Genomic DNA, 18,675 nt, shown 5'->3' with positions numbered 1-18,675 from the left:
TTAAAAAATAAAAAAGAAGAAAGGTGATGCTTTTCTAATGACATATATAATTATTTGCGCCTCTGAAAGCAAGAAAGTAATTATGCTCTAAGCTTAGTGCATGTGAGAAGTACTAAAAGTCTAAAACAATGCAAAGAAGTCAAGAATATAATGAAAAAATCTAACCACATTGCCAGCGTATATATATACACACACACACATACGCACATATAAATATCTTTGCGTGGGAAGAATCGGATTCCAAGACGAATAGCCATGACTTAATGAATCAATGGAATCAATATAACCAGCTCATGGATGATTGATCCTTTTTCGTTTTCTATATTATCACATTGCATCATTGCCTTTTCATATCACCATTTTTCGTAGTCCTCAGCAGCAACAGTACACATCTATCTTTCTCATTACGATTTAATGACAGACAAGGTACGCTTCAATTGATATTTATTTTGGGGTCAGAACTTCATTAGTTTCTAAACTTAGTTACCATCTGTGTGATCTTATGTTCATCATGCATCTTTAGTTCTGCTACATGTTGATGCGAATCCATATGGACTGCAATGGTTGTTACAGAAAAGTACGGAGAGTAATTCTCGATATGCGAGGTGAGAACAATTCTTTTCTGTAATCTCTAAACCCGGCTTAGCAAAGTTGGCTAGAGTGAATTAAGTTATAATATCAATTGAAGAAAGAGAAAAAATACTCCAAAATTCGTCACACTCGTACACAAATATATAATTTGATTGTTGATGTCTTGGTTGGTTCTAATTGTTTGGTGTGGGTTTGGAGAATATGGCTACTACGTACTGGTTTGATACTGAGGTACTTTTATAAAAAATGAGTATAAAAAAAAAGCTGAGCTCAAAAAAATGTTTACTCTTTTGGTAAACACTTAAAAACAACTTATTTTCACAGTTTGGGTGAAAAAAAAAAACTGAAAACGTGAAACAGCAAAAATGAGCTTATTCTCATAGCACAATAGATTTTTTTCAAAGTACAACAATGCCAAACTAGCCCTATATATGGTAGATCAATCACCAAACCTTATGTGTAACTCAACTCCCCTAATCTATTATCATCCCTTAAAAAAACTAATTTTGTTGCGCAGAGTTGGAGACTCATTTGATAGAGAAGAAGGAGTGCCGGGTGAGTGTATGCGGCAGATTTATCCCACGGGACGTGGCGATCAAGATAAGGAAGAAGACGAATCGCAGGGTTGAGATACTCGAAATACAAGAGCTTATGGACAACAGTAACACTGCCACCAACGATCAAGAAAACCTTCAAGATCAGGCGCCGCATACGCCTTTGATCAGTTCTTGGGATAATGTCATATCATACCCTAACCAAGTTGAAACTTTTTGTATAGGATCACATCGTTAATCTTGACTCTCCTGATTAATTTGTAATTAAAACTGTTGTAAGGTCATTCAGTACTATGGTCTGGTGATATTTTTCTTTACTGGAAGTGAGAGTTCTTAGGTTCGAATCTCGTGGATGACGGATTCAATACCAAATTATGCTACCAATTGTATGGCTTATCCGAACTCCCTCTTCTCTTAGTATAAAAATATCGATTTACTTAAAAAAAAAAAAAAAAAAAAAAACTGTTGGAATCATCTTTCTTTACAGAGTTGGAGTGAGCAGGATAACTTGTACTACTTTATGTTTCTGTGTATTTTAATTTGAGGTTAAAGAGGCTGTTCAAGTTTGGTGTTCATTACTTTCACTTCAAGTTAAGTGCATATGATTTTATTTATATTGAGAGACTGGGTACTTTTCTTTGAGGCCAAACTATATTTATTATCCATGTGATTTCATTTAATCTTCAGCTTAAGGATTCGTATAGCTTTAATGTAATTGGGCTTTTTTTTTCAATGGAATGCGTTGTTGGTTTAGCGAAAAAGATAGTTTACTTGCTTAGTACTTGAAATCTTGCAATTTGTTTAAAATTTTAGCGAAGAATAATCTGTTAAATTAACCAAATTAAGTTGAAGTCTTTGTCACATAAGAAACGCGTGAAAAAGCCTAGGCAAAGTTAACCTTTTTTTATTAGGGAATTTTAACGAAAAACTCCTGATACTGTTCACTTTAACGAAAAACCACATTTTTACACTAAAAAGTCAATCTTGGTATTATTCACTTTACCCTTTATTTTGTCTTTATCGTTAAAATTCAAAGTTTTCAAACCCTTTCCATTAATTTTCATTTTTCATTATTAGTATGTTTGAACTTTGAGCCCCAAAAACTCTCATAGGGTTTATAACAATTTGTTTGGCTTCATAATTTTCATGGCGATTTTGAAAATTTTACTTCGTAAGTTTAATTTGGTGATTTTGAGTTTTGAGGTGCGGATTAAATGAAGTTAGAGCGTTCAAATCTAACTTTCTCATTCAATGTCATGACAAGTAATGATGTCCAATTTAAATGACGTAGAACTGATATATCTCATTATATAACTTTTAATACAAGTGTGTTTATCTGAACACTTGGTTGATTTAGTTTACTATTTAGGCTAATGATTATTTCGTATTAAGATTTGTATTACTTAAACAACAAATTTTTCTATCCTCGTAATCTATTTAAATAAAGACAAACAAAAGAAAGTCAACATCCCTAAAATTTCACGATTCTTTCTATAAAAAATAGGCCACAACAAATATTATTATTTCCTCCCGATTATTTCTATAAAAAAATAGGCCACAACAAATATTATTATTTCCTCCCGATTATTTCTATAAAAAAATAGGCCACAACAAATATTATTATTATTATTATTATTTCCTCCATACATTTTGCTGCAACAATTCAAGACGTCAGCTTCTTTGCTGTTCGAGGAGGAACGACATTATTTCCGAAACGTGTTCCAACGATAAAATCGTATCGGGATCTCCCAGTTCAACAAACGCGAGCTCATACTTTCCATTCCCTCTGCTTTCCACTTTCCCTCTCCCTGCAAAAATGGCAGCCAAATTGGGTTCCTTCAAGTACAATTTCCAGGAGAAGAGAGAGCGCTTGCTCTCCGTCCAGAAGGGCTACTCCGAGCTCGGCTTCGTCCACATCGAGGAGCAAGAGCCGTCGGGGTCTCCCCGCTGCTGCACTTTCCGATCAGTCTCCGATCGAATCGTCGGCTGGTGCCGAACCGTGCAGCATGTCTCGAGCCGGGCGGTTCAGATGGGTCAGTCCGATCCGAGAAAGATCGTCTTCGCGGGGAAGATGGGTCTGGCGCTGATGATCGTCTCGCTGCTCATCTTCCTCAAAGAGCCGTTCAAGCAGCTCAGCCGCTACTCCGTCTGGGCAATTCTTACCGTTGTGGTGGTGTTCGAGTTCAGCATAGGTAAATTGCTGTCTTTATTTGGGTCCATTCTCTTCGTTTTCCCGTTTATTTAGCAATTTTGTCATCTGGGTCTTCGTCAAATTTGATTGCACGTCTGTGATGTGAGTATGAATCCCACGTCGGAGAAAGGCGGGACCTTGTATATGTTTATAAGAAGTTAGGCTAGCCTTGCATTATCAGTTGGTTTTATGGTGCGACCTCAACTTCCTTCGGCTAGTCCTTTTGGGCATCTCTCTGTTTTTATTGGATATTACTTTTCATTTTTTTTTTTGCAGAATTCGAGTTCTTTGTTTGTAAACTTGTTTATTTAATGTGGAAAGAAACGAACTTTAATGTGCTGAATTTAATAAAGTGGAATGAAAATGAAGGGAATTGGAAAAAGCATGGAGCTCATGATTATAATAATGAAGTGAAGCTATAGTTTTTGGTCACGAAAGTTGACAATTGTTAATAATAGTTTGAAAGGTCAATTCTTTTTGTTAGTGTTGGACCCTTGACTCGAATTTGTTCTTGGCTAGAATTCGAAGTGCATTTCTTTTACAATGCAATATGTGTTCTTGTGCAGGAGCGACTCTGAGCAAAGGATTTAACCGCGGGTTGGGGACATTATCGGCTGGAGGCCTGGCTTTGGCCGTGGCAAACTTATGTGGGCTAGCTGGAGAGTGGGAAGAAGCTGTTATTTTCGCTAGCATCTTTATCGTAGGTCTGGATTTGGAACCAGTGTACTTTTTTTGTTTTTTGTAATATCATTGAAAAGTTCAACTATATGCTAGACTTGCTAGTTGGTTTCTTTTTATTTGATTTTCATTTTCGTGACATGTTATGTGGTCGCTAGGATTTCTTGCAACTTATGCGAAGCTATACCCGACAATGAAGCCTTATGAATATGGGTTTCGGGTGTTCTTGTTGACATTTTGTTTCATAATGGTGTCCGGGTATCGGACAAGGGAATTTCTTCATACAGCTGTATCTCGATTCTTGCTTATTGCACTGGGTGCTGGTGTTGGTTTGGGAGTAAATATATGCATTTTTCCCATCTGGGCTGGTGAGGATCTGCACAACTTGGTGGTAAAAAATTTCCTGGGGGTTGCAAAATCATTGGAAGGTTCGTTTACTATTGACATTGAATTTGTTTGACATTGTACACTTTTTCCTGTTACTCCAAACCCAGTTTTGTCGTTACCAATTTTGTTTGTTGACCATCATTTTTAGGTGTGGTTAACAATTACCTTAATTGCGTTGAATATGAGAGGGTCCCTTCCAAGATTCTTACATATCAAGCTTCTGATGATCCACTCTATAGTGGCTACAGATCTGCTGTGGAATCTACAAGCCAAGAGGACACTCTGGTATTATTCATTGCAATATGATGATGATTAGGAGTTCACGGCATTAGCAGATTTTCTGGTTTTATTTTTGTTTTAAACTCGATTTTTTTGTTTGAAGATGGGATTCGCTATCTGGGAGCCACCGCATGGTCGATACAGAATGCTTAGATATCCATGGAAGAACTATGTAAAAGTGGGTGGTGCGCTGAGGCATTGTGCTTTTATGGTTATGGCATTGCACGGATGTATACTTTCTGAAATACAGGTACTAACTTTATCCAACTAGATTGTGAGGCTATTAATAACAAAGGTGTAGTATTGTTTTTCTTCATTTATCTGTGCTTCTAAAGATGCTTTGATGTAGCATGACAATTTACTCATTCGAAAAGCAGATCCTTCTAATTTATCGTTAATTATGTTTGTTTGAGAGCGTGTAATTTCTTTCCCACGTCTGCTTGACTAGAAAGGAATTTGTGCATTCAGGGTGTTCATATATTTGTTTGTTGCGTAAATATATCCTCTTGATCTACCTTTGCTCCTTAATATGAATTGCACGTAGATTACCATAATTTAGTTTTCCCTCATACTTGTGAATCACGGGGAAGCTCATTCAGTACTGGTAGTCATGGTATCCATGGCATATTCGTTATCATGCATGGGAAAGTTTTTCCTGCCAAAACATCTCTGGTGTTTTGGTATTGAAGAATTCCCGTCGAATGATCTATTTGAGTGGGGTAATAATACTGTATTTGTGTGGTATCTTGTTTTATGCTCATGTACCTATAACTTCTTCATGATTTATAGTTTTTTCCTGAATTATCTGTTTCTATTTCTGTTTTCTTAATTTGAAATGGTATAGTGTCTGTTTACTGAACATCCAAGTTATGTGTATGTAGGCTCCTGCTGAGCGAAGACAAGTATTTCGTAGGGAGCTTCAAAGGGTAGGATGCGAAGGTGCTAAAGTGTTACGTGAACTTGGAAACAAACTGAAAACGATGGAGAAAATAGGTCCCATAGATATACTCAATGAAGTGCACGAGGCTGCAGAAGACTTACAAAAGAAAGTTGACCAGAAGTCATACCTGCTTGTTAATTCAGAAAGCTGGGAGATTGGAAGCCGGCCAAAGGAGCTGGGAGAACCTCAAGACTTATTGAATGCCGACGATGACGAAAATTATTTCCGGGAATACAAGTCCCTTAGTGAAGCTGTACTTGATCTCAGATCTTTTCCTGTGCCACAAAGTTGGGATAGCCAGATGCCCGTGAAGCCAAATGGCACGGGCTCTGTAACAACTGATGTCAACCACTCGAACTTGCCTGTAGGTGTTTCCTCAGGAAGCATGTTCATGAAACAGATTTCATGGCCTGCAGGACTTAAATTTAAGGGTGATGAACCGCCAGCAGCGGAGGAATCCAACACATATGAAAATGCTAGTCAATTGTCGTTGGCCACATTTACATCCCTGTTGATAGAGTTTGTTGCAAGGCTTCAAAATCTTGTTGACGCGTTTCAAGAATTAAGTGAGAAAGCACATTTCAAGGAACCTATCGAACCACCAGAAGTATTAGAGCCAGCTCGCGGAAGGTTTTGGATCAGATTGTTCAATTGTCTGAAATCCTGAAATCAGCATACGGCAATACTATTCCACTTTATCGAGATCTGCTGCTAGTTCAGTTCTAGAATACAACGGCACTGATTTCTTCTGCTGCTGTCATCACTCACAAGAGCTGTCGGCTTTCTTATTTAACGATAGCAGGTAAAGTTTTCTCTTTTTGGTTGACAGAATAAGCATATAAGCGCGGAGATGGTGGATACCTCCGCGCTTAGGGGACGGATAATCTGCAGGCTAACGTTAAGATTACTCAGAGCATTAGGGGATAATGACAATGGATATGAAATTGTTGTTTTCTGACTAACACTGCATATTGATGTTGGTAGTTTTAGTTTTTGCTCCACCAAATTGTAAGAAAAGATAATTCGGAGTTTCAAACTTTTTATTAGGCCCTGTAACGACCCTGTATCGCGAACGATTATATATATATATATATGTGTGTGTATTGCTAAAGTTATTTCAGTATTCTCTTCTTGATGTATAACTAAGGCGATTCATGACTTTTCTCGCTTCTAATAAGTATACTGTGCCATATAAAGAAAGAAAGAAAGCGGTTATTATAGGATGGATATTTGAACTAGGCCATAGCATTGAGTGGCGATTCCGAGGAAAAAGTTTTAAGCTTGAGCTTCATACGTTCAAGGCCTCAACCCAATCGAACCAATCGAACCAATCGGACCGGAATGAACTAAAATATGAGAATCCATTCGGGTCGGGCAGGATCCGATGTAAGATGTTTGGTCAAAAAAAAAAATAAAAAAAAAAGAAAAAAAAGAACAAAAATCCCCGGATTTTGACGGAAAATTAAAAAACTAATCGTATCTCTCTCTCTCCTTCTGGTTTCTCACCCAAAAGATCTGTCCCATTTCCACCACTGTCTCCTTCTAGATCGAAGCTCTGCAAACAAAGCCCTCAGGTAACCTTCTCTCTCTCCTCTTGGTGTTCTTGTTTGCGCTGTATATGTTCGTGTACTTGATTGATTATTATTCTTCTTTGATTAATTTCGCGCATCGATTTTTCCTTTCCGATATCATTTGATTTTATCAGGTTTCATTTTTTACTCGTAAAAGTAATTAAAAGTCTTCTAATTACGAACTATCTCTATGGATCTTGTTGGAAATGGATTGGAATTTGTTTCTATTTTTGGCTAAGCATTGCTTAATTGAATTTACGGTCCATTGATTTTAATTGAAGTAAAGTTACGGAATTTGTTCCGATTAGGGATTAAAAGTTGGGTGAAAAGTCGAAAACAATCGAAAAATTGTTATATACATGTATGTGTGTTTGATGCAGAAGTGGGTTTTTCTGAAGCCTTTTGGGAATTTGTGTTTTGATTTCAGTTAGCGGCATAATTTGTGGAAAAATATGGCTATGGTTGATGAACGTTTATACCCGATTGCGGTTTTAATCGACGAGCTCAAGAACGAAGACATTCAGCTCCGGTTGAACTCAATCCGGAGGCTTTCCACGATTGCCCGTGCGCTGGGAGAAGAGAGGACCAGGAAGGAACTGATTCCTTTCCTCAGCGAGAACAACGATGACGATGATGAAGTGCTTCTGGCAATGGCGGAAGAGTTGGGGGTGTTTATCCCCTATGTAGGTGGTGTGGAGCATGCCAACATTCTGCTCCCGCCTTTGGAAACACTCTGCACCGTTGAGGAAACATGTGTGAGGGATAAAGCGGTGGATTCGTTGTGTAAAATTGGGGGGCAGATGAGAGAAAAGGACTTGGTTGAATACTTCATTCCTTTGGTTAAGGTCAGATGATCTGATCCTCTTCCATTATTTATTTGTAGTTTTTTGCCTTCTCATTAAGCTTTCACTCTGGACACAGTATCTTGTGGTTCGATCTGGATTTCCCATCTATTGGTTTGTGGAGGGTATTTATAATGCCATGGTAGTAGGTTAAAGTTCCGTTATTTCTTTTCTTTTCTTCCCAGTTCATAATAAATAATTATTCACAAAAACCACTAGAACTTATATTTTGTTCTTGTTATCCCTATGAGAATGCTCTATACCTTGGTGCATTGGAATGACTGTTCCTTTTCTTCATATATCATTTTAAATACAGAGACTTGCTGCTGGTGAGTGGTTTACAGCCCGAGTTTCATCCTGTGGTTTGTTTCATATTGCTTATACTAGTGCACCAGAAACTTTAAAAACTGAACTACGAACGATATACAGTCAACTGTGCCAAGATGACATGCCCATGGTTAGGAGATCTGCTGCAAGTAACCTGGGAAAATTTGCTGGGACGGTAGAAGCTGTGCATCTCAAAGCTGACATAATGTCTATATTTGAGGATTTGACGCAGGATGGTGTGTCTCTTGTCACTCGTATAATATTTTATTATCATCCACTGTAGTATTATCTTATGATTAAAGACCAATAATCTTAGCATTGGTATTAAATATGAACTTGTCCCTGATGAATCTTGTTTTCAGATCAGGATTCTGTTCGGTTATTGGCCGTGGAGGGCTTTGCAGCTCTTGGGAAGTTGTTGGAGCCTCAAGATTGTGTGGCCCATATTCTTCCTGTCATTGTTAACTTTTCACAGGTATATCATAGTTTGAGTGTTAAAATTGCATGCTGTAATGACAAATCGTTATTCTTTATTTATGTTTATCATGTTGCTTTGTGTTTTCTAAAATGCAACTCAATCTTCTGAATTACATGAATTGCAATGGTTGATTATCTCTCGTCATTCTTGTTCTTTTGACCAGGATAAGTCTTGGCGTGTTCGATACATGGTTGCAAATCAATTATATGAGCTTTGTGAAGCTGTTGGTCCAGAAGCCACAAGGTAGTCGTTTTATTTTGTGGCTTGGCTCCTATCGTGAATACTGTTTTACTTGGATTAGGATATTGTAATTCTGTAACTGTGAATCAGTTGTTTCTCTATCTCTCTCTACCTACTTAGTTGGGTTCTAATTGATGAGTGTGGTGATGTTGGCATATATTAGGTCGGACCTGGTGCCTGCATACGTTCGGCTTCTTCGGGATAATGAGGCTGAAGTACGAATAGCTGCTGCAGGAAAAGTAACTAAGTTTTGCCGAATTGTGAATCCAGAACTTGCCATTCAGCAGATCCTTCCTTTCGTAAAGGTTGCACATCTCACTTAACCTGTGGATTATACTTTCCCTAAGCAGTTTGTTGTTGTAGTTTTTAGGCAATTCTAAATACTGTTATGCTTTTACTTACTATGTTTGCCTGCCATAGGAATTGTCAACAGATTCTTCCCAGCACGTTCGTTCTGCATTGGCTTCAGTAATTATGGGAATGGCACCAGTTTTAGGAAAGGCAAGAAAATTTTGGGGCTGTTATTTAATTCAAATTCTTACTTCGAAGCTAATTTTTCTCCCTCTCATTATATGATTGTTACTTTCTTTTGGTGTCTGCAGGATGCAACCATAGAGCAGCTGCTGCCTATTTTTCTTTCTCTTCTAAAAGACGAGTTTCCTGATGTGCGATTGAATATTATCAGCAAGCTTGATCAAGTCAACGAGGTTTGTCACAAGTTTTTCTTTCTGTATGTTTACATATATTTTTTTCTGTGTGTCTTGAACTGGTGGATAAACATGAGATTTTGTATAATGTACATACTTATATCTGGTGGTTGGACTATGTGGTATTCAATTTTGTTCTGGATTCTTGATGAAGGTAGACCTGTTTAGTAGCATACTGCTTTTATGTGGAATATAGCTAAGATTTGTGCTGAAGCAATGTTGGTGAATCAGAAAAAGCTTTTGCAGTATGGTGCTAAATTTGTACTTTTACAGAGAGTAATGATGATCTGATAAGGAAATTTTAGCATTTGCAAAGGAACATAGTGATAGTATAAGCATGAGCAACTCTTGTTGAAGTTATCCGGTTTAAGAGACCAAGAAGTGCTTTTAAATTCTGAAATTCTAGTCATTAACATTAAGTGGATTAGTTCAAGTTGCATATTGAATTTGAATAAGTCATGTTGATATTACTTGGTGATGCAGGTAATTGGGATTGATCTGCTGTCCCAGTCTTTGTTGCCGGCAATTGTTGAACTTGCAGAGGATAGACATTGGAGGGTTCGGCTTGCGATAATAGAATACGTTCCTTTATTGGCAAGTCAGCTGGGTGTTGAGTTTTTTGATGATAAGCTTGGCTCTCTCTGCATGCAGTGGTTAAATGATAAGGTTAGTTTGCCTTCTGGTTTGAGTATTGATGTTTTGGATATCTCATGTTTATCTCTTGGCTCAGAAAAGCAAAAAGAACAAGAAAAGGAGTGATGTTTATGCTTTTTTGTTTCTTTTCCATCATCATAAACAATGAATTTGCTGCCTATAATGGTTTACTTGTTAATGAAGTAAAGCATAGGATTCTTTTTTCTGGGTGGTTGACAGGTGGTGTGATTTAAAAATGTCTAAATTGTAGTATTCGGTGATGCAGTATTGCCTTGTTTTAGATCTATTTTACTGACAATATTTCTGATGATGGTAGGTTTGCTCAATACGTGATGCAGCTGCTAATAATGTGAAGCGCCTTGCAGAAGAATTCGGCCCCGAATGGGCAATGCAGCATATAGTTCCACAGGTTTTCTTTCTTTCCTTTCCTTTTTCTGAAAAGATTAGATGTGGTTATGTCTAAAGCTCTAGTGACATATTACTAAACATAGTTATCGTACCCTGCCTTGTTAAGGGACTGGATCATTGGATAGTGTTCTTTCGAATTTGAAAAACTTTTGACATGGTACATAAACAGTTGAAATTGGAAATCTCGTGACAGGTTTTGGAAATGATTAGCAACCCCCACTATTTGTATCGGATGACCATTCTACATGCCATTTCCCTACTTGCCCCTGTTTTGGGTCCAGAACTCACTTGTTCCAAGCTTCTACCGGTGATAGTCACTGCATCAAAAGACAGGTATAGATTAGAAGCTATTAAGTTAAATTACGCTTTTTGTTTGATTTAGTTTGCACTGTAGCGCTGAGAATTTCTTCTTGTAGGGTACCAAACATCAAGTTCAATGTGGCTAAGGTGTTGCAGTCGATTATTCCGATAGTTGATCAGTCGGTAAGTAATTCATTTGATAGTCCTTACGCAAAGGAGCATAATTTTCAAAATACAATACTGAAATTGAGTTAAAGCACTGAAAGGACTTATGCGTAATACGCTTTGCACAGGTGGTGGAGAAAACTATTCGTCCTTGTTTGCTTGAGCTTAGTGAGGATCCCGACGTTGATGTAAGGTCCTTTGCTAGCCAAGCCCTTCAGTCAAGCGAACAGGTCATGATGTCTAGCTAGCGAGGTAGTCCTTAGTTTCCGTCTTGTTTACTTTTCTTTTTGGTGAACCACGAAATTCAGATGTATCTTTTCTTTACCCTCTTGAGACGCAGAGGTTATTTTCGTGCGCTCAACGATTTGCCATGATTTTGGTTCTTTATGTTACATTTGTTTGAATCAGTGTTAGTAAATGTTGTTGTATCCAAATGTGGTGTTGGAATTTAGTTTTTTCGCCTCTGTGCTGGGTTCCGATGTATCGCTTTCTTTTCCTTCGAGAACATGAGAAACGGTGTTGGCAAACACTTGGCTTGGAGATAATGATTAGACAGCTACCAAAGTATCATTTCGCACTTCAAGTGTTTTGGAAACCCCGCTCGGAAGTCAAATCTCGCAGAGGAGTTTGGTTGAGTGATCAGCCGGAACATCAATGAAAAAAACATCCATAAAGACCAACTCCGACGACGCATATTAAGTAGGTTAACAGTTGGTTGTAAGGGGAGGAGAATCGGTAAGATTTGAATCTGCATCGGGGTGTATAAACATGGTTGTTTTACTGAAAAGTCATTTGCTTTTTGAATTTCAGTTTAAAGTCCCAACAAAAGGCTTTTTTAAGGAAATTAAGAATTGGATTGTAATTTTCAAATTTTTTAAGGAATATGGGATATTTTGCGAAAAGATTTTTGTCATAGTTGGTCTCCGAAATCGACATTTTAATTAAAATAGTCTTTAAAATAGCAAATTCGTCAATTTAATTCTTGAAATTGTGTCGCACAAATTAATTTAGTTATTCCGTCAAATTTTTTTCCGTGATAAAAATCTTGCGAAAATTGTAATTCAATCTGGCAACTCCAAGTCAATTGCTCACTCTGGTGATGCACTTCGACTCAATCACGTCCATCCCGATCATACGGTCATCGCCATCTCGCCCAACACTCAGGTGACGCAATTCCATTCGATCACGTCCGTCCAATTCCAATCTGACGACTACAGTCACCCAGAACAAGAATTATCAAAATAAAATAAAATTCGTCCTCTCTCTCTCTGTCTCTGTCTCTCTCTCTCTCTCTCTCTCTCTCTCTATAGATACAAAACATACATCGAGCTCTGGAGGTAAGTTTTGGATGCATTAGTGAGAAATTCGGATCCCCTTACTCACTGATCGGATCTAAGGTACGATTCTCTTGCAATTAGGGTTACGATTCAGATATTTTCCCAATTTTGCTCTCTAGGATTTGCGTTTTGATGAATTTGTGGTCTGTTTGGTTGCCGAGAAACTGCGGGAAAATTGAATCTAGTTATCTTTTCCGTTTTTTTGATGTGATTCGATTGGGTGCAGTGATCGCGGTGGTGAAAGATGTTGACCAAGTTTGAAACGAAGAGTAACAGAGTGAAGGGGCTGAGCTTCCACACTAAGAGGCCGTGGATCCTCGCGAGTCTTCACAGTGGTGTGGTCCAGCTATGGGACTACCGTATGGGGACGCTCATTGATCGATTCGACGAGCACGATGGGCCTGTTCGCGGCGTCCACTTCCACAAATCTCAGCCCCTCTTTGTGTCTGGAGGTACCAAATTCATATCTGAATTATTAATAATTTTTTTTTAGTTTTGTTTGGATTTGATGCATTTGTTTTTCGCAATTAGATTTAGTAGTTTTTGTATATGGTTTGATTAGATGTAGGTTGAAGGTATCTGTGAATACGAAATTGAAAGCGTAATTTGAATTTGTTTTGAAGACAATTGAAATTGACATAAACTTAGCCGAGTGCTTGTCCGGAATGCTTTACTAGTGGATGATTTGTAAAGTCCAAATTGATGGAGTACCGAATTATGATTATTTCACTTGGCAATTATGCAGTGTATATGTCCGAAAGTTGCCAAGGTTTATCAAATTGCAAGATTGATTTTGAGATGGAATTTTTTTTACCAATACCTTCTCGGGAATGATGATGTCGGAGTCATTATTTAGAGAGAGAATTTGTTGTCACTTTGAGTACTAGTAGTGCAAGATCATGATGTTGGAAATTAGAACTAACGAAAGGACTAATAGTGAAACAAAAATTGAAGAATATGCGATCTCTTTTCTCTGTTGTTTTTTCACCGATGTTACTATCTTATGGAAGATATTTATATTTACTATTCACCCCTGGAGAAAGGGATTTTTCTCCGTGTATTTATCAGAAATTCATCTAATGTGTAGATTGTACAGTTCATATGTTAATCTAGCTGTGTTGCATTTTTACAGGGGATGATTATAAGATTAAAGTTTGGAACTATAAGATGCATAGGTGTCTTTTTACTCTTCTCGGGCACCTTGATTATATCCGTACGGTGCAGTTTCACCATGAGTACCCATGGATTGTGAGTGCCAGCGATGACCAGACTATTCGTATATGGAACTGGCAGTCACGTACTTGTATTTCAGTGTTGACAGGGCACAATCATTATGTCATGTGTGCCTCATTCCATCCTAAAGAGGACCTTGTTGTATCTGCCTCTCTAGATCAGACTGTCCGTGTTTGGGATATTGGTTCCCTGAAAAAGAAGACCGTATCTCCCTCAGATGACATTCTGCGACTAAGTCAGATGAACACAGATCTTTTTGGCGGTGTTGATGCTGTTGTTAAGTATGTCTTGGAAGGGCATGATCGTGGTGTCAATTGGGCTTCATTCCACCCCAACCTGCCTCTGATTGTCTCAGGAGCAGATGATCGCCAAGTTAAATTGTGGCGGATGAATGGTATCATAATAATTACTTTCCTTGTCAATGTATATTTGCCTGCTCTGTTTGGGGAACACACCTTATTAATTCAAATTTTCATAAGATTCGTGGGCTGTCTAACAAATAATTTTACCTTGTAAGTCTCATAGGAGTCCAAGGAACAATTTCTTTTGAGAATAAATTTTGTTCATTTGTAATACAGAGGCACAGCTTTGGTTACTTTAAGGTTTTTTAGTCCTCAGAAGATTATAGTGCTTCTGAATAATATTTCGATTGTGTAGGGGATAGACTTGTTTGAGTTACTGATTCAATCTGTTCATTTTGTATTCAGATACAAAGGCTTGGGAAGTGGATACCTTGAGAGGGCACATGAATAATGTTTCATGTGTCATGTTTCATGCCAAACAGGACATAATTGTATCTAACTCGGAGGACAAAAGTATACGTGTCTGGGATGTAACAAAGCGGACTGGCATTCAAACTTTCCGAAGAGAGCATGACCGTTTTTGGATTCTTTCATCTCACCCTGAAATGAATCTGTTGGCAGCTGGTCATGACAGTGGCATGATTGTATTTAAGCTAGAGAGGGAACGACCAGCCTTTGCAGTGAGTGGTAATTCTCTGTTCTATGCTAGAGATCGCTTTTTGCGGTACTATGAATTTTCAACCCAAAGAGACACACAAGTTATTCCCATTCGACGCCCTGGTTCCACCACTTTAAATCAAAGTCCAAGGACTCTTTCGTACAGTCCTACAGAAAATGCAGTTCTTATTTCCTCAGACTTGGATGGGGGATCTTACGAATTGTATATGATATCCAAAGACAGCATGAGTAGGGGTGATGGTCTACAAGATGCAAAGAGAGGTGTTGGAGGTTCAGCTGTGTTTATTGCACGGAATAGATTCGCCGTGCTTGACAAAAGCAAAAACCAAGTCTTGATTAAGAATATGGCAAATGAGGCTGGTAAACAGATACCCCTTCCTTTTGCTGCTGATGCCATATTCTATGCTGGAACAAATAATTTGCTGTGTAGAGTTGAAGACAAAGTGGTTATATTTGATCTGCAGCAGAAGATTATTCTTGGTGAAATTCAAACCTCCTTCATCAAGTATGTTGTTTGGTCCAATGACATGGAATGCGTTGCCTTGCTCAGCAAGCATGCCATTATCATTGCCAGCAAGAAGCTTGTGCACCAGTGCACTCTTCATGAGACAATTCGTGTAAAGAGTGGTGGCTGGGATGACAATGGTGTTTTCATTTACACGACTCTAAATCACATAAAATATTGCCTCCCAAATGGAGACAGTGGAATAATCAGAACCCTAGATGTTCCTATTTACATTACGAAGGTTTCTGGAAATACTATCTTTTGCTTGGATCGGGATGGGAGAAACAGGGCCATAGTTATTGATGCTACGGAATACATTTTCAAGCTATCCCTATTGAAGAAGAGATATGACCATGTAATGAGCATGATAAGGAACTCACAGCTATGTGGGCAGGCAATGATTGCTTATCTGCAACAGAAGGGGTTCCCTGAAGTTGCCCTCCATTTTGTGAAAGATGAAAGAACCAGATTCAATCTGGCTCTGGAGAGTGGGAATATTCAAATTGCAGTTGCATCCGCTACAGCAATTGATGAAAAAGACTACTGGTATAGGTTAGGGGTGGAGGCTCTTCGCCAAGGCAATGCGGGTATCGTGGAGTATGCCTACCAGAAGACTAAAAATTTTGAAAGGCTGTCTTTCCTTTATCTCATCACTGGTAATATGGAAAAACTGTCCAAGATGCTGAAAATTGCTGAGGTTAAGAATGATGTTATGGGTCAGTTCCATAATGCACTGTATCTAGGTAATGTCAAGGAGCGTATTAAGATCTTGGAGAATGTTGGCCACTTGCCCCTTGCTTACATCACAGCTTCAGTTCACGGCCTACACGATGTTGCTGAAAGGCTATCTGCAGAGTTGGGAGAAAATGTTCCAACTTTGCCGCAGGGGAAAGTGCCCACTCTTTTAATGCCCCCTAACCCAATTATGTGTGGCGGTGATTGGCCTCTTCTTAGAGTCATGAGAGGTATTTTTGAAGGTGGATTGGATAATGTTGGCAGGGGAGTGGTGGATGAAGAGGATGAAGCTGTTGATGGTGATTGGGGTGAGGAGCTGGACATGGTTGACGTTGCTGGCTTGCAAAATGGAGATGCCACTGCAGGATTAGAAGATGAGGAAATGGGTGAAGGACATGAGGAAGAGGAAGGATGGGACCTTGAAGATTTGGAGCTCCCCCCTGAAGCTGACACACCAAGGGCTTCTGTAAATGCTAGTTCATCGGCTTTTATTGCTCCAACTACTGGCATGCCTGTAAGCCAGATTTGGATCCAGAGATCATCTCTTGCTGCTGAACATGCAGCAGCTGGCAATTTTGACACTGCAATGCATTTACTGAAAAGGCAACTTGGATTCAAAAACTTTGTTCCTTTAAAACCCATGTTTCTTGATCTTCACACTGGCAGCCACAGCTATCTACGTGCCTTTTCATCTGCTCCAGTAATATCTCTGGCGGTTGAGCGCGGGTGGAATGAATCTGCTACCCCGAATGTGAGAGGTCCACCAGCACTTGTGTTCAATTTTTCCCAGTTGGAAGAGAAACTGAAAGCTGGTTACAAGGCTACCACAAATGGGAAGCTCCCCGACGCTCTTAAGATCTTTCTGAGCATTCTTCACACAATTCCTTTGATTGTTGTTGATTCTAGGAGGAAAGTTGATGAAGTCAAGGAGTTAATTATAATAGTCAAAGAGTATGTTTTGGGGTTACAAATTGAGCTGAGGAGAAGGGAAACAAAAGATGATCCAAAACGGGAGCAGGAGCTTGCAGCTTATTTCACACACTGCAATCTTCAAACGCCTCACTTACGGCTTGCCTTGATTAGTGCACTGACTGTTTGCTACAAGGCAGGGAACATTGCCACCGCAGCTAACTTTGCCAGGCGGCTGTTGGAAACCAACCCCACCAATGAGAGTCAAGCAAAGAAAGCTCGGCAAGTGCTGCAGGCTGCAGAAAGGAATATGACTGATAAATCTCAACTGAACTATGATTTCAGAAACCCATTTGTGATTTGTGGGGCAACATATGTACCAATTTACCGAGGACAGAGGGACGTCTCGTGCCCATATTGTAGCTCACGGTTTGTGGCAACTCAAGAAGGGCAGTTATGTACTGTTTGTGATCTTGCAGTGGTTGGGGCAGATGCTTCTGGGTTGCTATGTTCTCCTTCTCAGGTTCGATAATCAAGCTCACTAAGAAGGATTCATCCTTTTGGAAGCGGAAGTGGTCATATCAGTTGACCAAATCTGTCAGTTAATTGGTAAGAAATATTACATAGAGTTCAACTTTCAAACGGATTGTTTGTGATTTGTTGGATCCATTGATGAAAGTCGATGGTGTTAAAATTGTGTGTGAAAATAGTCTCCTTATTTGTGTTGTATCCGTTTCATGTCTCCTTTTCTCCTTTCTTGTCTCGTTTAGGCTGGCTGCTTTCTTTAGTGAGAGGATCATGGACTAATTTATGCGTGTTATTTTCAGCTTATCACATTCGTTCTCATATGCTGGTTTGTGGTGTTATATCCTGTTGTGTTGTAATAAGTAGTGTGATGTTTTAGTTCTGTTCTCTTCTGTTTTTCCGTTTCTTAATTTTAAGGTAGATGTAGAGGAGTGCAGTCCTTTTCTGCACAACCGGGGTTTTTCCTGATACGTTAGTAATATATGCAGTCCCACTAGGTGTTCCTTGTGGCGTGCGTGTAATTTTATCTCTTGACATTGCTTTCTTGCAAAACCAATTTATTTCGACATTAATTTTCACTCTTGGTCATTCCATAATACTAAACGAAACTGCTCATTCTTCAAAGTTCAAAACGTAAACTTAATCGTGTGCATTCTTTTCTGTTTTTTGCAGACAATGACGAGCTAGAGAAGGGGCGGTTGTCTTGTTTTTGTCGACATTGGTGATATCTTGTTTTTCCGACCGAAGGCAAATGCAATGGTGTATTTACTCCTAGACAACATTTAAATCTTACAACTTTGAGCAAAATTTTGTTTTGATTGAAATGGTTTTGTAGTATTAAAGTGGAGTATCGCGTTGCGCTCACAGTTTTTGAAGGTATAGTTACTTTTAAATGTCCAGGATTACAGTTACAGTTTGTTCTAATGATATAAATCGTAATCGTATTTGAAAGATAATTGTTTTAGCACAAGCCATCTTAACTTATTTTATTTGCCGCTTTGACGCGGATGGGGGTGGCCAGGGCCCTCTTGCTTCCAAATCCGAATCTCCAATTCCCGTATTTTAGAGTAGTTTAGATATCTCACGTAGCATCTAATGCTACTAGGATTTTCTTACGTAGCATAGCATCCATGTTCAGC

General features: G+C 38.8%; 3 protein-coding genes across 3 annotated transcripts; all 3 read left to right on the top strand.

Moving 5' to 3' along the window:
- Nucleotides 1–2,858: 2,858 nt before the first annotated feature.
- Nucleotides 2,859–6,716, top strand: LOC137713104 (aluminum-activated malate transporter 9-like). Its single transcript, XM_068452359.1, has 6 exons — nt 2,859–3,337; nt 3,903–4,040; nt 4,173–4,442; nt 4,550–4,686; nt 4,784–4,930; nt 5,562–6,716. The coding sequence occupies exons 1-6, from the start codon at nt 2,962–2,964 to the stop codon at nt 6,285–6,287; spliced, it is 1,794 nt and encodes a 597-aa protein (XP_068308460.1). The 5' UTR covers nt 2,859–2,961; the 3' UTR covers nt 6,288–6,716.
- A 349-nt stretch (nt 6,717–7,065) lies between these two features.
- On the top strand, nt 7,066–11,763 carry LOC137712545 (serine/threonine-protein phosphatase 2A 65 kDa regulatory subunit A beta isoform-like). Its single transcript, XM_068451622.1, has 13 exons — nt 7,066–7,194; nt 7,619–8,036; nt 8,350–8,596; nt 8,723–8,835; nt 9,002–9,081; nt 9,242–9,383; nt 9,499–9,579; nt 9,681–9,785; nt 10,269–10,451; nt 10,756–10,848; nt 11,041–11,180; nt 11,264–11,330; nt 11,441–11,763. The coding sequence occupies exons 2-13, from the start codon at nt 7,644–7,646 to the stop codon at nt 11,558–11,560; spliced, it is 1,764 nt and encodes a 587-aa protein (XP_068307723.1). The 5' UTR covers nt 7,066–7,194; nt 7,619–7,643; the 3' UTR covers nt 11,561–11,763.
- An 823-nt stretch (nt 11,764–12,586) lies between these two features.
- Nucleotides 12,587–18,490, top strand: LOC137712782 (coatomer subunit alpha-1-like). The gene is made up of 5 exons (XM_068451943.1): nt 12,587–12,709; nt 12,876–13,101; nt 13,782–14,276; nt 14,590–17,620; nt 18,209–18,490. The coding sequence occupies exons 2-4, from the start codon at nt 12,894–12,896 to the stop codon at nt 17,541–17,543; spliced, it is 3,657 nt and encodes a 1,218-aa protein (XP_068308044.1). The 5' UTR covers nt 12,587–12,709; nt 12,876–12,893; the 3' UTR covers nt 17,544–17,620; nt 18,209–18,490.
- The last annotated feature ends 185 nt before the right edge of the window (nt 18,491–18,675 follow it).

This window comes from Pyrus communis, chromosome 13 (assembly GCF_963583255.1).
Source record: "Pyrus communis chromosome 13, drPyrComm1.1, whole genome shotgun sequence".
In the NCBI taxonomy this organism is placed as follows: Eukaryota; Viridiplantae; Streptophyta; class Magnoliopsida; order Rosales; family Rosaceae; genus Pyrus; species Pyrus communis.
The sequence above is the reverse complement of the archived record's forward strand: the minus strand, read 5'-3'. Positions and strand labels throughout refer to the sequence as shown.

What these genes read in the sequence shown, in the direction of transcription:
- LOC137712545 (XM_068451622.1), top strand. Translation starts at nt 7,644, where the DNA reads ATGGCTATGGTTGATGAACGTTTATACCCGATTGCGGTTTTAATCGAC. An exon ending in AGATCCTTCCTTTCGTAAAG is followed by an intron (nt 9,384 to 9,498) that starts GTTGCACATCTC and finishes TGCCTGCCATAG; the next exon opens with GAATTGTCAACAGATTCTTC. An exon ending in AGCTTGATCAAGTCAACGAG is followed by an intron (nt 9,786 to 10,268) that starts GTTTGTCACAAG and finishes TTGGTGATGCAG; the next exon opens with GTAATTGGGATTGATCTGCT.
- LOC137713104 (XM_068452359.1), top strand. Translation starts at nt 2,962, where the DNA reads ATGGCAGCCAAATTGGGTTCCTTCAAGTACAATTTCCAGGAGAAGAGA. An exon ending in CGCTAGCATCTTTATCGTAG is followed by an intron (nt 4,041 to 4,172) that starts GTCTGGATTTGG and finishes TGTGGTCGCTAG; the next exon opens with GATTTCTTGCAACTTATGCG. An exon ending in GGTTGCAAAATCATTGGAAG is followed by an intron (nt 4,443 to 4,549) that starts GTTCGTTTACTA and finishes CATCATTTTTAG; the next exon opens with GTGTGGTTAACAATTACCTT.
- LOC137712782 (XM_068451943.1), top strand. Translation starts at nt 12,894, where the DNA reads ATGTTGACCAAGTTTGAAACGAAGAGTAACAGAGTGAAGGGGCTGAGC. An exon ending in GCCCCTCTTTGTGTCTGGAG is followed by an intron (nt 13,102 to 13,781) that starts GTACCAAATTCA and finishes GCATTTTTACAG; the next exon opens with GGGATGATTATAAGATTAAA. An exon ending in TAAATTGTGGCGGATGAATG is followed by an intron (nt 14,277 to 14,589) that starts GTATCATAATAA and finishes TTTTGTATTCAG; the next exon opens with ATACAAAGGCTTGGGAAGTG.